Genomic DNA, 15,221 nt, shown 5'->3' with positions numbered 1-15,221 from the left:
TACAACCAAACGTCAATGATTAAAAAAAAGTAGAGATTATGGAAACTCCCTACATAGGAATGTACGAGAAGCATTTCCATGATTTGATGTCTGTTCGTCGACCATGGGGAGGTCCAGAATACGCCTTTTTTTCACAGGGAACAACAATTGTGATCATGTGGCAAAAGTAACTGAAGAGGATTCAAATATATTATCTCTGTATCATGAATGGAAATCTTTTTACAGAAGCCATGACTACTTCACAGGAGGATCCTTTTTTCCGATCACATTCACGTATCATATAGAAATGTTGAAATGGCAAAATATGGATTTTAATCATAATAATAACTATATGCCAATTGCTGGTGGCCAATGTCTACATTTGAATTGAAGTTTTTGATTTCTTATGCTGCGCTAGGAAGGAAAAGTTGGACAATTTAAATCCTGGTCTCATTTTTTTTTAATTTGATATCAAGGTAGAACCATTGTAATATGGAATATTAATTGATTAGGATCCCAAAATAAATAATTGACAGAATTATGACTAATTTATTTTAGCATAGCTCAGTTTACAAAGAATTGCTGTAAAATACATCAAAAACTAATCATTACTTCATGTACTTAGCCAATACAATACAATGAATAATATTTACAGGAACATGAGTGGTGAATTTTTAACATTTGCATGCTTGACTGAAAAGGTGGTGTTTATCTTCACACTTAGCTACTTTAATAGACACTTCCAACCCCTAAGCAATAAGTTACATATTACTTTCCTCTGTCAGCTGCAGTGTGATCTTATCCAAGCTGAAATTATTACTTCACTGCCAAGCTGAAGCAATCAATTGATCCATGATCATTTCTTTCTCAACCGGGCCAGAAAACGTTTCTATCTTAAATCAGTTTACTGGAACCTTTGTTGAATGTTTGCATGTATAAAGTCAGACTGAAGTAATCAATGAGGTCATTCTGTGCAATGGTCACCTGAGACTGACTTGAAGACGCAGGCAGGCTCAGAAAATAACCACATGAACATGCAACATGCATGTAACTCATTCACTGCCAGACGATGTTCAAACATGTGTCCACTCCAGTGCCAAGGTTTTTGTCATTGTCACTCGAATTCAATGGCCCACAGAATACATATTGAGTTTTAGGACTACATCAGTGTCTCATGACAAAAAGGTAGCGGACACCAGAGCAGACAACTCTGAAAAGTTGCCTGCCCGGCCATAAAGTTGCCTGCCCGGCCATAAAGTTGCCTGCCCCATTTTTCACAACTTGAAACACAATAAAATGACTAATCGCAAAAAAAACCATTGTTGCGAAGTATCAAGGATTTTTTTAAATTAAGGAAGTACCTACCTCAAATGCTCCCTTGCTTAATTTATGGTAAATAATCCTTGCTGAAGATTTTGCTCCAGTTGTCGATTGTCGTCATGGTGCACAATGCAATGTTTGCGTTGCGTTGTCTGCTAAACGCCACATGGACTGCTCTTTCTCAGCACCTTTCAAAACTCTCAAGTACACTTTACAGTCACGGTATATTCCGAAGCACAAAAGAGGCTTCTGATTGGCTGCCGTGCCGAGTATGCAAATTGCCAAAAGGAACGTTCGTCTGGTAATTTGCAATCTCGGCATGGCAGCCAATCAGAAGCCTGTTTCGTGCTTCGGATTATACCGTGACTGTAAAGTGTACTTGAGAGTTTTGAAAGGCGCTTAGAAAAAGGAGTCCACGTGGCTTGTAGCGGTTTGCTTGTAGCTTTTGCTTTATTGAAACAAACGTTTGATTTGAAAACAATCTTTTTTTTCCTTGAAGTTGTCGGGCCCAGACGTTTCGAAAGTTGTACGCCCGACGTAAAAGTTGTACCTCCGGGCAGACGTTATTTCAAACACTGACTACATAAACATTTAATACAGTGTTAGAAACCTTAGACTCTCTTCTTTCATCACACAAAAGAGTTAATTCCGAAATTATATGGGTCTGGAGTTATATGAGATTGAAATGAGGGTGGCCGTCCAAAATACAATGTAATACATACACATTTGTTTATATAGCGCTTTAACAACAACTGATGCTGGAACAAAGCGCTGACATGGAAAAAAGGGAAATGCCGCCCCCTTGCCGAAGGGAAAAACCATTGCCAGAGGCCGTGGCCAGCGCTTTATCGGAACCCAAACAAGAAAAAAACTAAACCCAGACAAATTCGGGAATGGTGGTCTATGTCATATTTTCAATTGCCGAATAAATTTGTGAATGGCAGTGAATGAGTTCCACACCAATCATACGGACAAGCGGACGATACCATGAACAAGTTTGATAAGGAGCGATAAAAAGACGACATGCCATTTAAATCCATTGTTCTTCCCTGCTAGGAGGGTGGAAACTTTGGGCTTTACAGTATGTGCAAAGTTTCCAGGGGGAAAGAACCTTAAAACGGGCGACACCTGACAGCCATGTGACAATGAAAGACAGAAGCAATGAGTGGAGCCACGCTCACTCAGCAAAGCGTGTGACCCAATGCAAGGCAGGAATGACCTACTTTTCTTGCGCTCTACTGTAGCTCTTCTTCTCAGAGCAGCATCGACTGCAGTCAGGTTTAGCCGAGTGTACAGTCAAATCACTCGGGGGAGCACCCGCTCTTTTGTCTACCATTTTTTTTTCTTGATTTCCTCAATGCATGAGTTGGACCACGTGATAAACAACGGCCATAAAAGGCTACGGCGTATCCCTTCATTTTCCTGCTGACCTCTGCTTTGACCTCCATCCAAACAAAGACGTTGATTGAAATGACAGCATTGAGTTAGCGCTTCTGTCAGCATTGACAGGCTATTCATTTACCACAAGACATACTGTACTGTTTCTTCGCTCTATCTGGCAACGAGAGGTGGTGGGGGGGATGGGAATGTAAGAAGCACAGCTGAAGCCTCGGGTGAAGAAAACGATGAACCAGTTGGAAATATGGCAAAAGCCTGCCGCTTTGTCTTCAGATTATATACGCACAGCACATTGATGCCGACGTGGGGAACAATATAAATGTCCATTAGAGACACGGGGGCTGAATGTGTTTGATTAAAGGCATTGCATTGGCGATATGAGCAGCTCGTGGCCTGACAGCAACATAGAAAATACTGTATACAGATGTGAAATGCATACAGTGGAATGCATATGAAGTTGAAGTTGCTGTCATAATCCCTCTCGAGTGGCGGTATGATCAAATCCCCTGAAGCAGAGGATAAACATTAAATGGACATATAGACTCGTGGGTGACAAATTCAAAGAGGAAACTCTTCAAATGAATCCATATGGAGATCAATTGTTATTTATGAGTATTCCAATGATGTCACTCCCTTTGTATTGCCTTTACACAACTACTGACGCACGCACCCCTGACTCAAGTTCTGATTAAGGAAATGAGCGCCTGCTTTACTTCCTTAACTTGAAGCGTAAAACGGTCCCACGGTGAGATGAGTATGGGCAAAGTCGTCAATGTGTCACCGAAGAATAACAATGGTGAAAATGTCAAAATGGCAGGAACCAAGAAAGTAAACCGGAAAAATGCCCTTGCTTTGCAAACATGACGCCAGGCTGTGTATCAACTCTTAGGATTTTAGGACGCTGAAACAGATCAAATTCACACTAGTGAATATTTAGATGATATTAACTCATTCATTACCAGACATGCAAAAATGTGTCCACTCCAGTGCCAGGGTTTTCGTCATTTTCACTCAAATTGCCGGATCCACAGAACCAAATCCAGCAGACATTTAAACAGCTTCTTCCCCCAAGCCATTAACTCTTTGAACTCTTCAACAGTAGCCAAAATGGAACTGTATCGTGCCACTTAGCAGTATTTTTGACGACGATACTAGTGCAGCGTGTTCTACCGGAAGCAAATTCCTTGTGTGTTCTACATACTTGGCAATAAAGAGGATTCTGATTCTGATTCTGATATTGAGTTTTATGAATACATAAACATTCAGTGCAGTTTAATAAGCCACAGACTTTCAGACTCTCGCCTTTCATCTGAAAAAAATGAGTTAATTCCTAAATTATATGGATCTGGAGTTATATGAGCTTGAAATGAGAGCAGCGGTCAAAAATACAACACAATACATACAGTACATATAGGTTTAAATCGCGCTTTAACAACCGCTGAAGCTGGAACAAAGTGCTAACATGGAAAAAAGGGAAATGCTGCCCCTTTGTGGGAAGGAAAAAAAATGCCAGAGGCCATGAACAGGGCTTTATCGGCACCCAAACAAGAAAAAAAACGAACAAATTCAGGAATGGCACTCTGTCATATTTTCAATTCTGATTAAATTGTGAATGGCAGTGAATGAGTTAAGCATTTCTAATCCTGATAGTTATGTACAGCACAAATGTCTCTTTGTCTATCATGGGAATCAGGAATCCGAAGGTGCACTGTTTGATCCATTTCATTTGTAGTGATTGCAGATATTAATAAAGAGATCAACAATACTGTATTATTAGAAATCAATGACATAAGGGAAACAAAAGGAAGTCATTAAGGAAGAAGTGAAACGCTATCTGTACTATATGATGCAGGAACTTGGCATCATGGAGAGCAGAAGAGACACACTGTCTGCTCCAACAGCTGCGGGCCAATAAAGCCTTGCAACTTCCCCTTCTTCTCGAACACACATGAACACACATAATCGTAAAGAGGTTTCTGGTAATTATGGAACAATCATCTCAAGGTAGGTTGTGACATTTAACACCACTACAAAGGACAGTGCCCCCCCCCCCCCCCCCAAAACCCCGTGTTGGATAAATTTATGAGACCATCAAAACAACAAATACATGGTCGAAGAAGACCATAATGTATGCAACAGACATCTTCTGGATTGCGTCATGCATTTCAAACACACTCCAGTTAAGATTGCAAAGAACAACCTTTTTACATATTTGGACGATGCTATCACCTGATGATATCGCAGGGCACGATGAAAGAATAGCTGAAACAATAATAATTTGTGTATTGTGCCAGTAGTTAGCAAAAAATTAAATTATAATAAGATAGATTTGATGTGTTTTAACCTCACAGTGATTACAGCACAATGTTACATTATTTTTATTGAGTTTGCGACATCATCACATCAGTGGCGAGCTGTGAATTTCACACCAAGGCCTTCAGTAGTGCGACACCTGAATCAATCCAACCTTTAATAACTATTGTATGACTGTACAACCTTTACTGCAGCTGCAGCTGCGACTGCGACTTATAAAGTGACCTTGTAAAGTGACCTTGAGAGTTTTGAAAGGCGCTTAAAAATGAAATGTATTATTATTATTATTATTATTATTATTATTATTATTATTATTATTATTAAGGGCGGCCCGGTAGTCGAGTGGTTAGCACACCAGCTTCACAGTGCAGAGGTCGCCGGTTCGCATCCCAGTCCGGACTCTCTGTGTGGAGTTTACATGTTCTCCCTGGACCCGCGTGGGTTTCCTCCGGATCCTCCGGTTTCCTCCCACACTCCAAAAACATGCATGGCAGGAAGATTGACCACTCCAAATTGTCCCTAGGTGTGAGTGTGAGAGTGACTGTTGTACGTCTTTGTGTGCCCTGTGATTGGCTGGCAACCAATTCAGGGTGTCCCCCGCCTCGTGCCCGAAGACAGCTGAGATAGGCTCCGGCACCCCCCGCGACCCTAATGAGGAATAAGCGGTACGGAAAATGAATGGATGGATTATTATTATAATACAAAAAGTGTGGTGTGATTTACTAAAAGTCCACGAAAGAGTACCGTTAGCCAGGAAATACGGCCTGTGTGAAGGCCTTGGTGTCGCCAACTTGAAATCTGATTGGTTAAATCAACAGTTTCATCGACACATTTGATGCAACAGGGCCCGGAGAACTGATTGTGAAGAGTCCAGGGAGATTTATGACCCTGGTAACAAATAATAGCGTAAATGTGAAGCGTTAAATGCTTAGCTGATTCACTGCCATTTGTGAATTTATTCAGGAATTGAAAATATGACGTAGAGCGCCATTCCCAAATTTGTTCGGGTTTTGTTTTTTCTTGCTGGGGGTGCTGATTAAGCACTGGCCAGACCTTTGGCAATGTTTTCCCTTCCACAAGGGGGAAGCATTTTCCTTTTTTCCATGTTAGTGCTTTGTTCCAGCTTCAGCTGTTGTTAAAGCACTATAAAACACAATATGTATGTTTTGCATTGTATTTTGGACAGCCACCGTCATCTCAAGCTCATGTAACACCAGACACACATCATTTAGGAAATAGCTCTTTTTTTCTGATGAAAGAAGAGAGTCTAACGTTTCTTAAGTTGAATTGGATGTTTATGTAGTTCTAAAAGTCAATATTCTGTGGGTCCTGGAATTCGAGTGACAATGACAAAAACCCTGGCATTGGAGTGGACACATTTTTGCATGTCTGGCAGTGAATGAGTGAAATACAAACACATCCATCTGGAACAGGGGAAAAGTAATAAGAGGAAGATTAAAGACAATTTGGAATTATTTAATAAGAATTCATGAACAAAATATAATTAAGGTCAGTCCATGATTCAGATATTTTTAGGCCAGCAGAGAAGGCCTTGCAGGGCCTGACGGTCCACCACTAACTCATATATATTATTCTGTGTTCTCAGAATTTACAAAATTAACCTGCCGATCGGGAAAAACAACATTTTCAAAAACTTCCACGCATGATGCCATTGCTGCTAAAAACATGTTTTTGTTTTTTTTCCGCTTGTAGTTGGAGACAAATATGTATGCACTATGCTCTTTGAACACTAATGAAATTGATCAGAATAACAAGTAAAAGGCTCTATTTTTGTGCTCATCTGAAGTGTTGTTCAAAATGTAGTCTTCTTACTGTGTGCATCACGAACAGGTGAAGGAGTACATTTATGCCATTGTTTGCCCTTGTATGATGTAAAAAAAGGGCTGTCAAGGCGCACACTGTCCTTGACAATGTGCAAAGTGTATTTATAGAGGTAAACTGCAATTTCCCCTTGCAAATTATGTTGTCAGTACAGTCAACCAAATTTGAAAACATGTTTAACCTTCCCCACTTTCCCCAGCACAATAATGATTATGTGCCCGTTATTAGACTGAGCGGACATGTGCCCGTCTATAAAAACAGTGATGTTCAACACGCAAGCAGTCCGATTTCGATAAGATGGACTTAAAAATAAAGGCTTTTCAATTGATGTCATTTTTTACGATGTACCATTTGAAAGGTTAAAAAAAAGTATATTATTCACTCCACTACAAAATAAAGTTCCTGCTGTGCAAAGTAAAATAAACACAATTTCGTAAAAAAAAACTACCAAGATAAGGACCACGAAATTAGTCATCTGAACGATTATGTCCCACCCCTTGTGTATAATCAATTTAGTTCGGACCGCCAATTTTTGTCCACACCCAAGTTCCACTGCTGTGTTAACAATGAATGAACCGCCTCAAGTGGGAATACAAAGTAGGAATGTAATTTAAGCAAATTAATGTGTGCTTTTGTGAGAGCAACCAAACTAATCAAGCCAAACACTTCTCCAAAATAGACTCTCTGTTTGAATACCATAATGAGACAGAGAGACACCTTCTGTGCGGAAAGTGCAGTTGTATAATCCTCGGTATATGAGTGTCTACACAGTCTGGACACAAGCTCACAAAGTCTGTCCACAGAGGTCATGTCAGGAGTGCTCTGCTCTGCTATTTTAGCAGGATGACTGTCAAGTCCCCTCCCTTTTTCCCTCAAAAGCTCTTCTCTTCCCTCTTCTTGTCATCTTTTTATGTCAAAGAGACACATTGTTCAGCTCGCCAATGCGCAAACATCATCTTCCGCCTCAAGCGTATGTGCTGCTGCGCTGTCTGCCTGCTCATTAGCTTTGCCTCTTCACAAGATCTTTGGCTATCGCACGCGTGTGCCCCTGGGAAGAGGTCAACAGGTTTAACCACAATGACAAAAAAGGGAAATGTCATTGAAGCAAACATATTTTGAAGACATCAACTACAGTATAGGGAAATAGGTGCACATAAAAAAATAGAATGAAATAGCTTCTCGATTCGTGAATGCCATCGAAGGTTAGTGCGATAGGAGAGATGAACCACGTGTCTCTTGCATGAGTTTTGGCGTCACAGATATGAAAACTCTTCAGGTGAAAAGGAATGCAATGTTCCTCTCACACGACCATAACACAAAAAACACGGGCATGCTACCCCAACGTGCTCGAGATATTCTCAACTTGTCACATGTTTCTGTGGTAGAAAAACATTCAGTAGAAACAACATTGGATACAACAATCACGTCTCATGATTTCAGAGTCAGCAGGTCTAGAAATTCCACCACATTTGATCTTTTACTCGTCTGCCTATGACAATGAGTACACTTGCAATTTGTTTTAACTCAATCAAAGGTACACTTGCACAATTTGGGGATTGGTTGCAAACACAAGATTTAAAGGTAAAGACCTGTTTTTGTGCCCAGCGTAAAGTACACTTGTACACTGCACATGGGTGGGGTTTTCTTTTACACCAAAGGTGTCAAACTCATTTTTTGCCGCAGGTCACAATGTCATTACAGTTTTCTTTCGGGGACCGTTATGAATTTGGGGAAGCCATTAGAATGGTGAATCCCCACCACATATTACATACAGAACACACAAAAATTTATGAATAATTAGTTTTCAAATTTAAGTCCAAAATAGTGACCAGTTATTGTGGTTTACTTCAGACAATTTGAAATTTTCGTTCGGACTTTAGCAAGCATCATGCAATTTCAAGTGTTATTCTTCTTTCGCGGACCGAATAAAACAATGTAGTGGACCAGAGTTGGCCCCTGGGCCTAGACTTTGACATCCGTGTTTTAGGGGAGTAATTTGCTCAACGAGCGCAAATGGAAGAGGGTGTTTGTGCCATTGTGGGAGGTAACATAGGTGACTGAAGCAGCTCCCCTCAGTACCTTTAAGTTAAGCCTAAAAAAGCTAAACTGTCAACAGTCGACATAGACGCAGGAGATTGGCGCATGCCAAGTACATTTTTAAGGTCCTGCAGGCAGATATCTACTTCTTGATGTGTGGATGGAGCCTTGAGACTGCCTTTTGTAATACAATAAAAACTTGGTACATGACATTGTCAATCAAGCTGAGAATTATTTCAATTAAGAAATTGAGGGGTCTCTCTAAAACAAAAAACAGTAGATGTACTTCATATTTCTTGCTATATGCATATATTCCTTTTATTTTGACAGTGGAGAAATTGACATTTCACAGCAGCAAAGTGATGAAAGGAATGAAAGTAGAAAAACAAAATACATGAGCTGCTGGAAAGACAGCCACTTTCGCGGCGCCGTCTATCTGGAGGTTTTCTTCACTTTAATTGATACTAGAAGCATTTCAGAATTTTTTAATGTTAGGATTGAAAAATAGATTCATTTTTTACAATCTGGCATATTAGGTTTTTGAAAGCTTTTCATTGTTCTTTTTTGACCCAAAAAAGTTTGTGCATTACAGTTTAAACTTTGCTGTATATTATTTGTTTCAGGAAAATATTCCCCCACCCCCGATTTAACCAAAGCCTTAAATTACAACGATAAAATGTATTATCGTATTAAATGTAATGTTAATATTATGTTAGGATTATGAAAAACTGATGTGCTAGAGCAGGGGTGTCAAAGTCATTTTTTTGCCGCGGGCCACATTGTAGTTATGGTTTCCTCTTGAGGGCCGTTATGAATTTGGGGAAACCATTAGAATGTTTAAATCCCTTCAAATATTACATATAGAGCACACAGCAAATTAATGAATAACTCGTTTTCAAATCTGAAGTCAAGAATAATGACTTTTATTGTGGTTGACATCCAAAAATATGAAATTTTGGTTCAGATTTTAGCAATCATCATGGAATTTAACAAGTTTGATTTGCTTTCGCGGGCCGAAAAAAATGATGTGGTGGGCCGGATTTGGCCCGCGGGCCTTGACTTTGAGACCTGTGTGCTAGAGAAACAAATTAGGGCAGATACAGACTTAGTGCACAGAAAAAATACCTACAACAGTTTACCTGTGTCGCTTATTAAAATATTTACCAAAATTACTGCTCGTTTCCAAGATGATTTTTAACTCAACTCCACTGTATTTATAGAGCACTTTCAAACAATGGCCGCAACTGTAAAGTGCTGTACTTGGAACAAATATTAAATATACAACAATAAATTAATAATGACGGAAGTTGAAAGCACAAAACAGTAAAACTAAGATCAAGTCTGAGTCTTGCTGAGTCAAAAGGCAAGGAATACAAAATAATTTTGAGACACGTTTGAAAGATGGGTTGCGAGGGGTCTTGCCGACTTTAAAGTGCCAGGTCATTCCAGGGAGTTTAAGGACTTCAAGTTAGTCAGGAAATATGAATATTTGACCAATTTCAAACATTTTAGTGGGCAAATATACAGATCTTGCAAATCTGAACATGTGTGTATGTGTGTGCAGGGGGCGGGTGGAGGCATGAATAAGTTATGAATAAGTGGGAATGAAAATAAACGCGCCACTGGCGACTTACCAACTCGTCCAAATTCCTCATGTCACACAAAACTCTCTTCTGGGGCCACGTGAAAGGTTCCGGTTCAGGCTCGTCCTCCACGTTGTGGTTGCTTTCTCTGCTTCCGAAGCACCTGCCGGGTGGAGTTTGAAATTCCGGCTCCCGGGGGTCCATCTGCAGGCCACCCTGCTGGTCTCGGATCTCTTCCTCGATCTCCTCCTCCAGCTGGATGAGCATGGGGGCCAGCATGCCGAATTTGGCGCCGCGTCGGGCCACCTCGAGCAGGCACAGCACGAAATTCTTCTCGTTGCATCTCTCCACCAGGTCGTTGGTCTCGAACATGAGCACGTCCTTGATCCTCAGCTCCTGACGACACCAGCTGATGAAATTGGATACGTTGTCCCGGGCCAAGAAGGAACCCGCGGTGACGTTGCGGGACTGGAAGACAACGTCTTTGCGAGGTAGCTTCATGGACTGGGCCGCTTCGGGGTACTCCAACTGGAAGTCTTGTGCAGCTCGGTTGACGTTGTTGGCGTGCCGACACAGGGCGCAGCCCGTCTCCAGTCCATCCACGAAGGTATCGGCGCTGAGGTCCAGGTCGTAGAGGGTGTTGAGCCATTCCGCCAGGTCCTCCTTCATGGCGTAAAGGTACTCCTCGCTGGATTTAAAAGGTCGGATGCTCTTGGAGGCGGCGGACTGGATGTTGCTCTGATCGGCCATATTGTCGGATTATGTATCGATAAAAGTCTCACTTGATTCCCGGTCTCCTCATTGCGCAACCGCGCTCCAAATCCTCATCTGCAAAATAAAACCCAGTAAGCGTGTGGACGCACCCATGCCGGCGTGCGTGTGCGGCGAGACGAGGCCGAGTTTGGCGCCGCTGTCACGGGCATAGCGGGGATGCGGAGTGGCCGCGGTCGTGGCGCGCGGATGCGTGTTCCGGGTGGGTCTCGGTAAGGGAAGCCCGTTTTCTTGTTCTGAGGAATCAACGCGCCCCCTGGCCGCCGGATCCCCCCGGCCCACAAACATCCACGCGTGGCCGTTTCGGTATCCTCTGCAGGATAAAACGACAAGCCCTGAGCGGTGGCGAGCCCACGTACCGCCACGAAGAGACTCGGCCCATGTCGCGCCGCCTCCTGCGTTCAATATGTTGGTCTGCCGCGGGGCTTAAAGCAGCGGAGCGACGCGGTGGCACATCCCATTATGTGGATCAACTGGGGAAGAAGGAGGAGGAGAACTTAACCCCATAGTCACCGGGCCATGCGTCAACCAAAATAAAATTACTTTTAGTCACAAATAGAATCAGATCAAATCCGATAACTTACTTCTTAACACCACGTTTCCCTAAAAGTGCATTTCACCGACGATACGTGGCTCCTTCGAGGTGAAAACGTGTCAACCGAACCGAACTAAAGTTTTAACTTGGCTGCAAATGCGTCAAGATAAGAGATGAAAGACATACCGTTGCATCTTCAAAGACCCAATGGAATGACGTCATCACACGTGCCGCTCAGTCCCCCGAAGGACCCATTTGCTGTTGCTTATGACATTTTATGCCAAAGATCTTCTTTTATTTCGGCTTTTCCATTCAAGTGGTCACCACATAAGCGAAACAGTGTTCTCCATCTTCAGAGGTTTGATTCGCATGTTTGTCAGGCTAAAGATGCAAACAGAAAATAAACAACAAACAGATACGAGGGACGATGTATAAGTCCACATTGAAAATTCAGGGTAACTAAAAACCCGTGGTGACTTTTTACGGTTTTTAACTCATTCACTGCCAGATGTGTAAAAAATGTGTCCGGTCCAGTGCCAGGGTTTTTGTCATTGTCACTCAAATTCCAGGACCAATAGAATATTGAGTTTAAGAACTACTTAAACATTCAATGAGGCGTAAGAAACCTTAGACTCTTTTTTCATCAGAAAAACACATTTCCTAAACTAAAATTCCTAAAATTTCCTAAACCGTATGGGTCTATAAGCTTGAAATGAGGGTAGCTGTCCAAAATACAATGCAATACATACGTATTGGTGTAACAACAGCTGAAGCTATAACTAAGCGCTAGTATGGAAAAAAGGGAAATGCTGCCCTCTTGTGGAAGGGAAACAACATTGCCAGAGGCTGGCCAGTGCTTGATCAGCACCCAAGCAAGAAAAAATCCAAACCCAAACTAATTTAGGAATGGCACTCGACGTCATATTTTCAATTCCCGAATAAATTTGTGAATAGCAGTGAATGAGCTAAAAACAAAACGATGTTCTGACAGTGACTTCATTTTCGCTTCCATCCATCCATCTTCTGCCGCTTATCCGGGGTAAGGTCACGGGGGCAGCAGTTTCAGTAGGGAAGCCCAGACTTCCCTCTCCCCAGCCACTTCTTCTAGCTCGTCCTGGCGGATCCCGAGGCGTTCCCAGGCCAGTAGGGAGACATAGTCTCTCCAGCGTGTCCTGGGTCGTCCCCGGGGTCTCCTGCCAGTGGGGCATGCTCGGAACACCTCACCAGGGATGCGTCCTGGGGGCATCCTAATCCGATGACCGAGCCACCTCATCTGGCTCCTCTCTATGTGGAGGAGAAGCGGCTCGACTTTGAGCCCCTCCCGGATGACCGAGCTTCTCACCTTATCTCTAAGGGAGAGCCCGGACACCCTTCGGAGAAAGCTCATTTTGACCGCTTGCATCCGGGATCTCGTTCTTTCTGACACAACCCATAGCTCGCGACCATAGATGAGGGTTGGGATGTAGACTGAGAGCTTTGTTTTTTGACTCAGCTCCTTCTTCACCACGACAGATCGGTACAAAGTCCGCATCACAGCAGACACCACACCGATCCGCCTGTCGACCTCTCGCTCCCTTACACCCTTATTCGTGAACAAGACTCCCAGATACTTAAACTCCTCCACTTGAGGCAAGATCTCCTTCCCGACCTGGAGAGGGCACTCCACCCTTTTCCGACTGAGAACCATTGTCTCAGATTTGGAGGTGCTGATTGTCATCCCAGCCACTTTATATTTGGCTGTGAAACGCTCAAGAGAGAGAGTTGGAGAGCTCCACTTGAAGGCCCCAACAGTACTACATCATCTGCAAAAAGCAGAGATGCTATACTGAGGCCACCAAAATGGAAAACTTCAATGCTTCGCCTGCGCCTAGAAATTCTGTCCATAAAGGTTATGAACAGAATCTGTGACAAAGGGCAGCCTTGGCGGAGCCCAACCCTCACTGGAAATGATTCAGACGTATTGCCGGCAATGCGAACCAGACTCTGACATTGGTCGTATAGGGACCCTCCTGAGACGCCGGATGGTGGACCAGAATTTCCTCGAAGCGGTCCGGAAGTCGGCGTCCATGGCCTCACCGAACTCTTCCCATGCCCGTGTTTTTGCCTCGGCGACCACCGAGGCTGCATTCCGCTTGGCTAATCGATACCTGTCAGCTGTCACAGGGGTCCCACAGGCCATATAGGCCCGATAGGACTCCTTCAGCTTCACGGCATCCCTTACTACTGGCGAGTACGGGGGTTGCCGCCACGACAGGCAGCAACCACCTTATGGCCACAACTCCGATTTACCGCCTCAGCAAGGGAGGTACGGAACATGGTCCATTCGGACTCAATGTCCCCCACCACCCCCGGGACATGTGTAAAGTTCTGCCAGAGGTAGGAGTTGAAACTCCTTCTGACAGGGGTTTCCGCCAGACGTTCCCAACAAACCCTCACAACACGTTTGGGTCTGCCAGGTCGGACTGGCATCTTCCCCCACCAACGATGCCTACTCACCACCAGGTGGTGATCAGTTGACAGCCCGCCCCTCTCCTATGTATAACTAGTAACTCCACTATATTACTAAAAGTTCGCTGACGAAGCCTCTTGGATAGGAGGCGAAACGTCCGACACCTTCAAAAAGTACAGATGACGGCTGAAGAAACCTTTTCATCGAAAGTCCATATATTTTCTTCATATGGGGTCTTCTGAGTCGTACTTTGTCTGGTCCCTCACCCAGGACCTGTTTTGGTGACAACCTAGCTCCTAGGATCATTGGGACACACAAACCCCTCCACCACGGTAAGGCGACGACTCATGGAGAGGTTTTCGCTTCCATTTTTTTTGATGAATGAACCGTTTAACTTGCATACATACACATACTGTGTTTTTTATTGGGACATGACTGTTATTTCACAATGTTCGGTAGCTTTGTTTATTAATGTGATAAGTTCACATTTCGTGTACATTTAACAACACATTTTGCCACTTGCTGTCAATTTCCAAGCATTATTATTTTGTGTAGTTACCACCTTTAGATATATTTTTAAACAGTGTACACATTCTGGTTTTATTCTCCCTATAATGAAGTCTTTGTGTGGCTTCTAATTAACAGTCTGAGACTGAGGCCTCTTAGGATCATGGGACTGTCATCCTGCTGCAATTCTCCTGAAGCTGCATGACCTTCAATAATAATCGCCGTGTTTTGTCAGTGGAGCTTTCGCACTCTCGGGTCTTTGTATACTGAATAATATTAAGGGGCAAACACACAAAACAGGAGTCAACACATTGAAGAGAGTGGTAACATTTACAGTCAGTTCGGAAAGTATTGAGAACGCTTCACTTTTCCCGCATTTTCTCATGCGACAGCTCTTTTGAAAAAAAGGGAAAAATTCAAAAGTTTCCCCAGAATGTTACACAAAAATACCCCATGATGACAACATGAAATACGTTTTGGTATTTTT

The 15,221-nt window shown here is 42.9% G+C and overlaps 1 protein-coding gene and 1 long non-coding RNA gene across 2 annotated transcripts in view; one reads left to right on the top strand and one right to left on the bottom strand.

Moving 5' to 3' along the window:
- Positions 1-11,222, bottom strand: part of gas2l1 (growth arrest specific 2 like 1) — a 33,883-nt gene extending 22,661 nt beyond the window's left edge. Inside the window, exon 1 of the mRNA XM_088994407.1 lies at positions 10,524-11,222. Within this exon, the coding sequence (XP_088850533.1) occupies positions 10,524-11,222 (699 nt within the window). The remainder of the gene's footprint in view (positions 1-10,523) is intronic.
- On the top strand, positions 10,829-15,012 carry LOC148899286 (uncharacterized). Its single transcript, XR_016114707.1, has 3 exons — positions 10,829-10,963; positions 11,049-14,559; positions 14,873-15,012. It is a non-coding gene; the product is annotated as an uncharacterized LOC148899286 (long non-coding RNA).
- The last annotated feature ends 209 nt before the right edge of the window (positions 15,013-15,221 follow it).

Source organism: Hippocampus bargibanti, linkage group LG04 (genome assembly GCF_051943395.1).
Source record: "Hippocampus bargibanti isolate YZ-2025 linkage group LG04, ASM5194339v1, whole genome shotgun sequence".
Taxonomy (NCBI): Eukaryota; Metazoa; Chordata; class Actinopteri; order Syngnathiformes; family Syngnathidae; genus Hippocampus; species Hippocampus bargibanti.
Note: the sequence above shows the minus strand (reverse complement) of the source record. Positions and strands in the feature narration are given on the sequence as shown.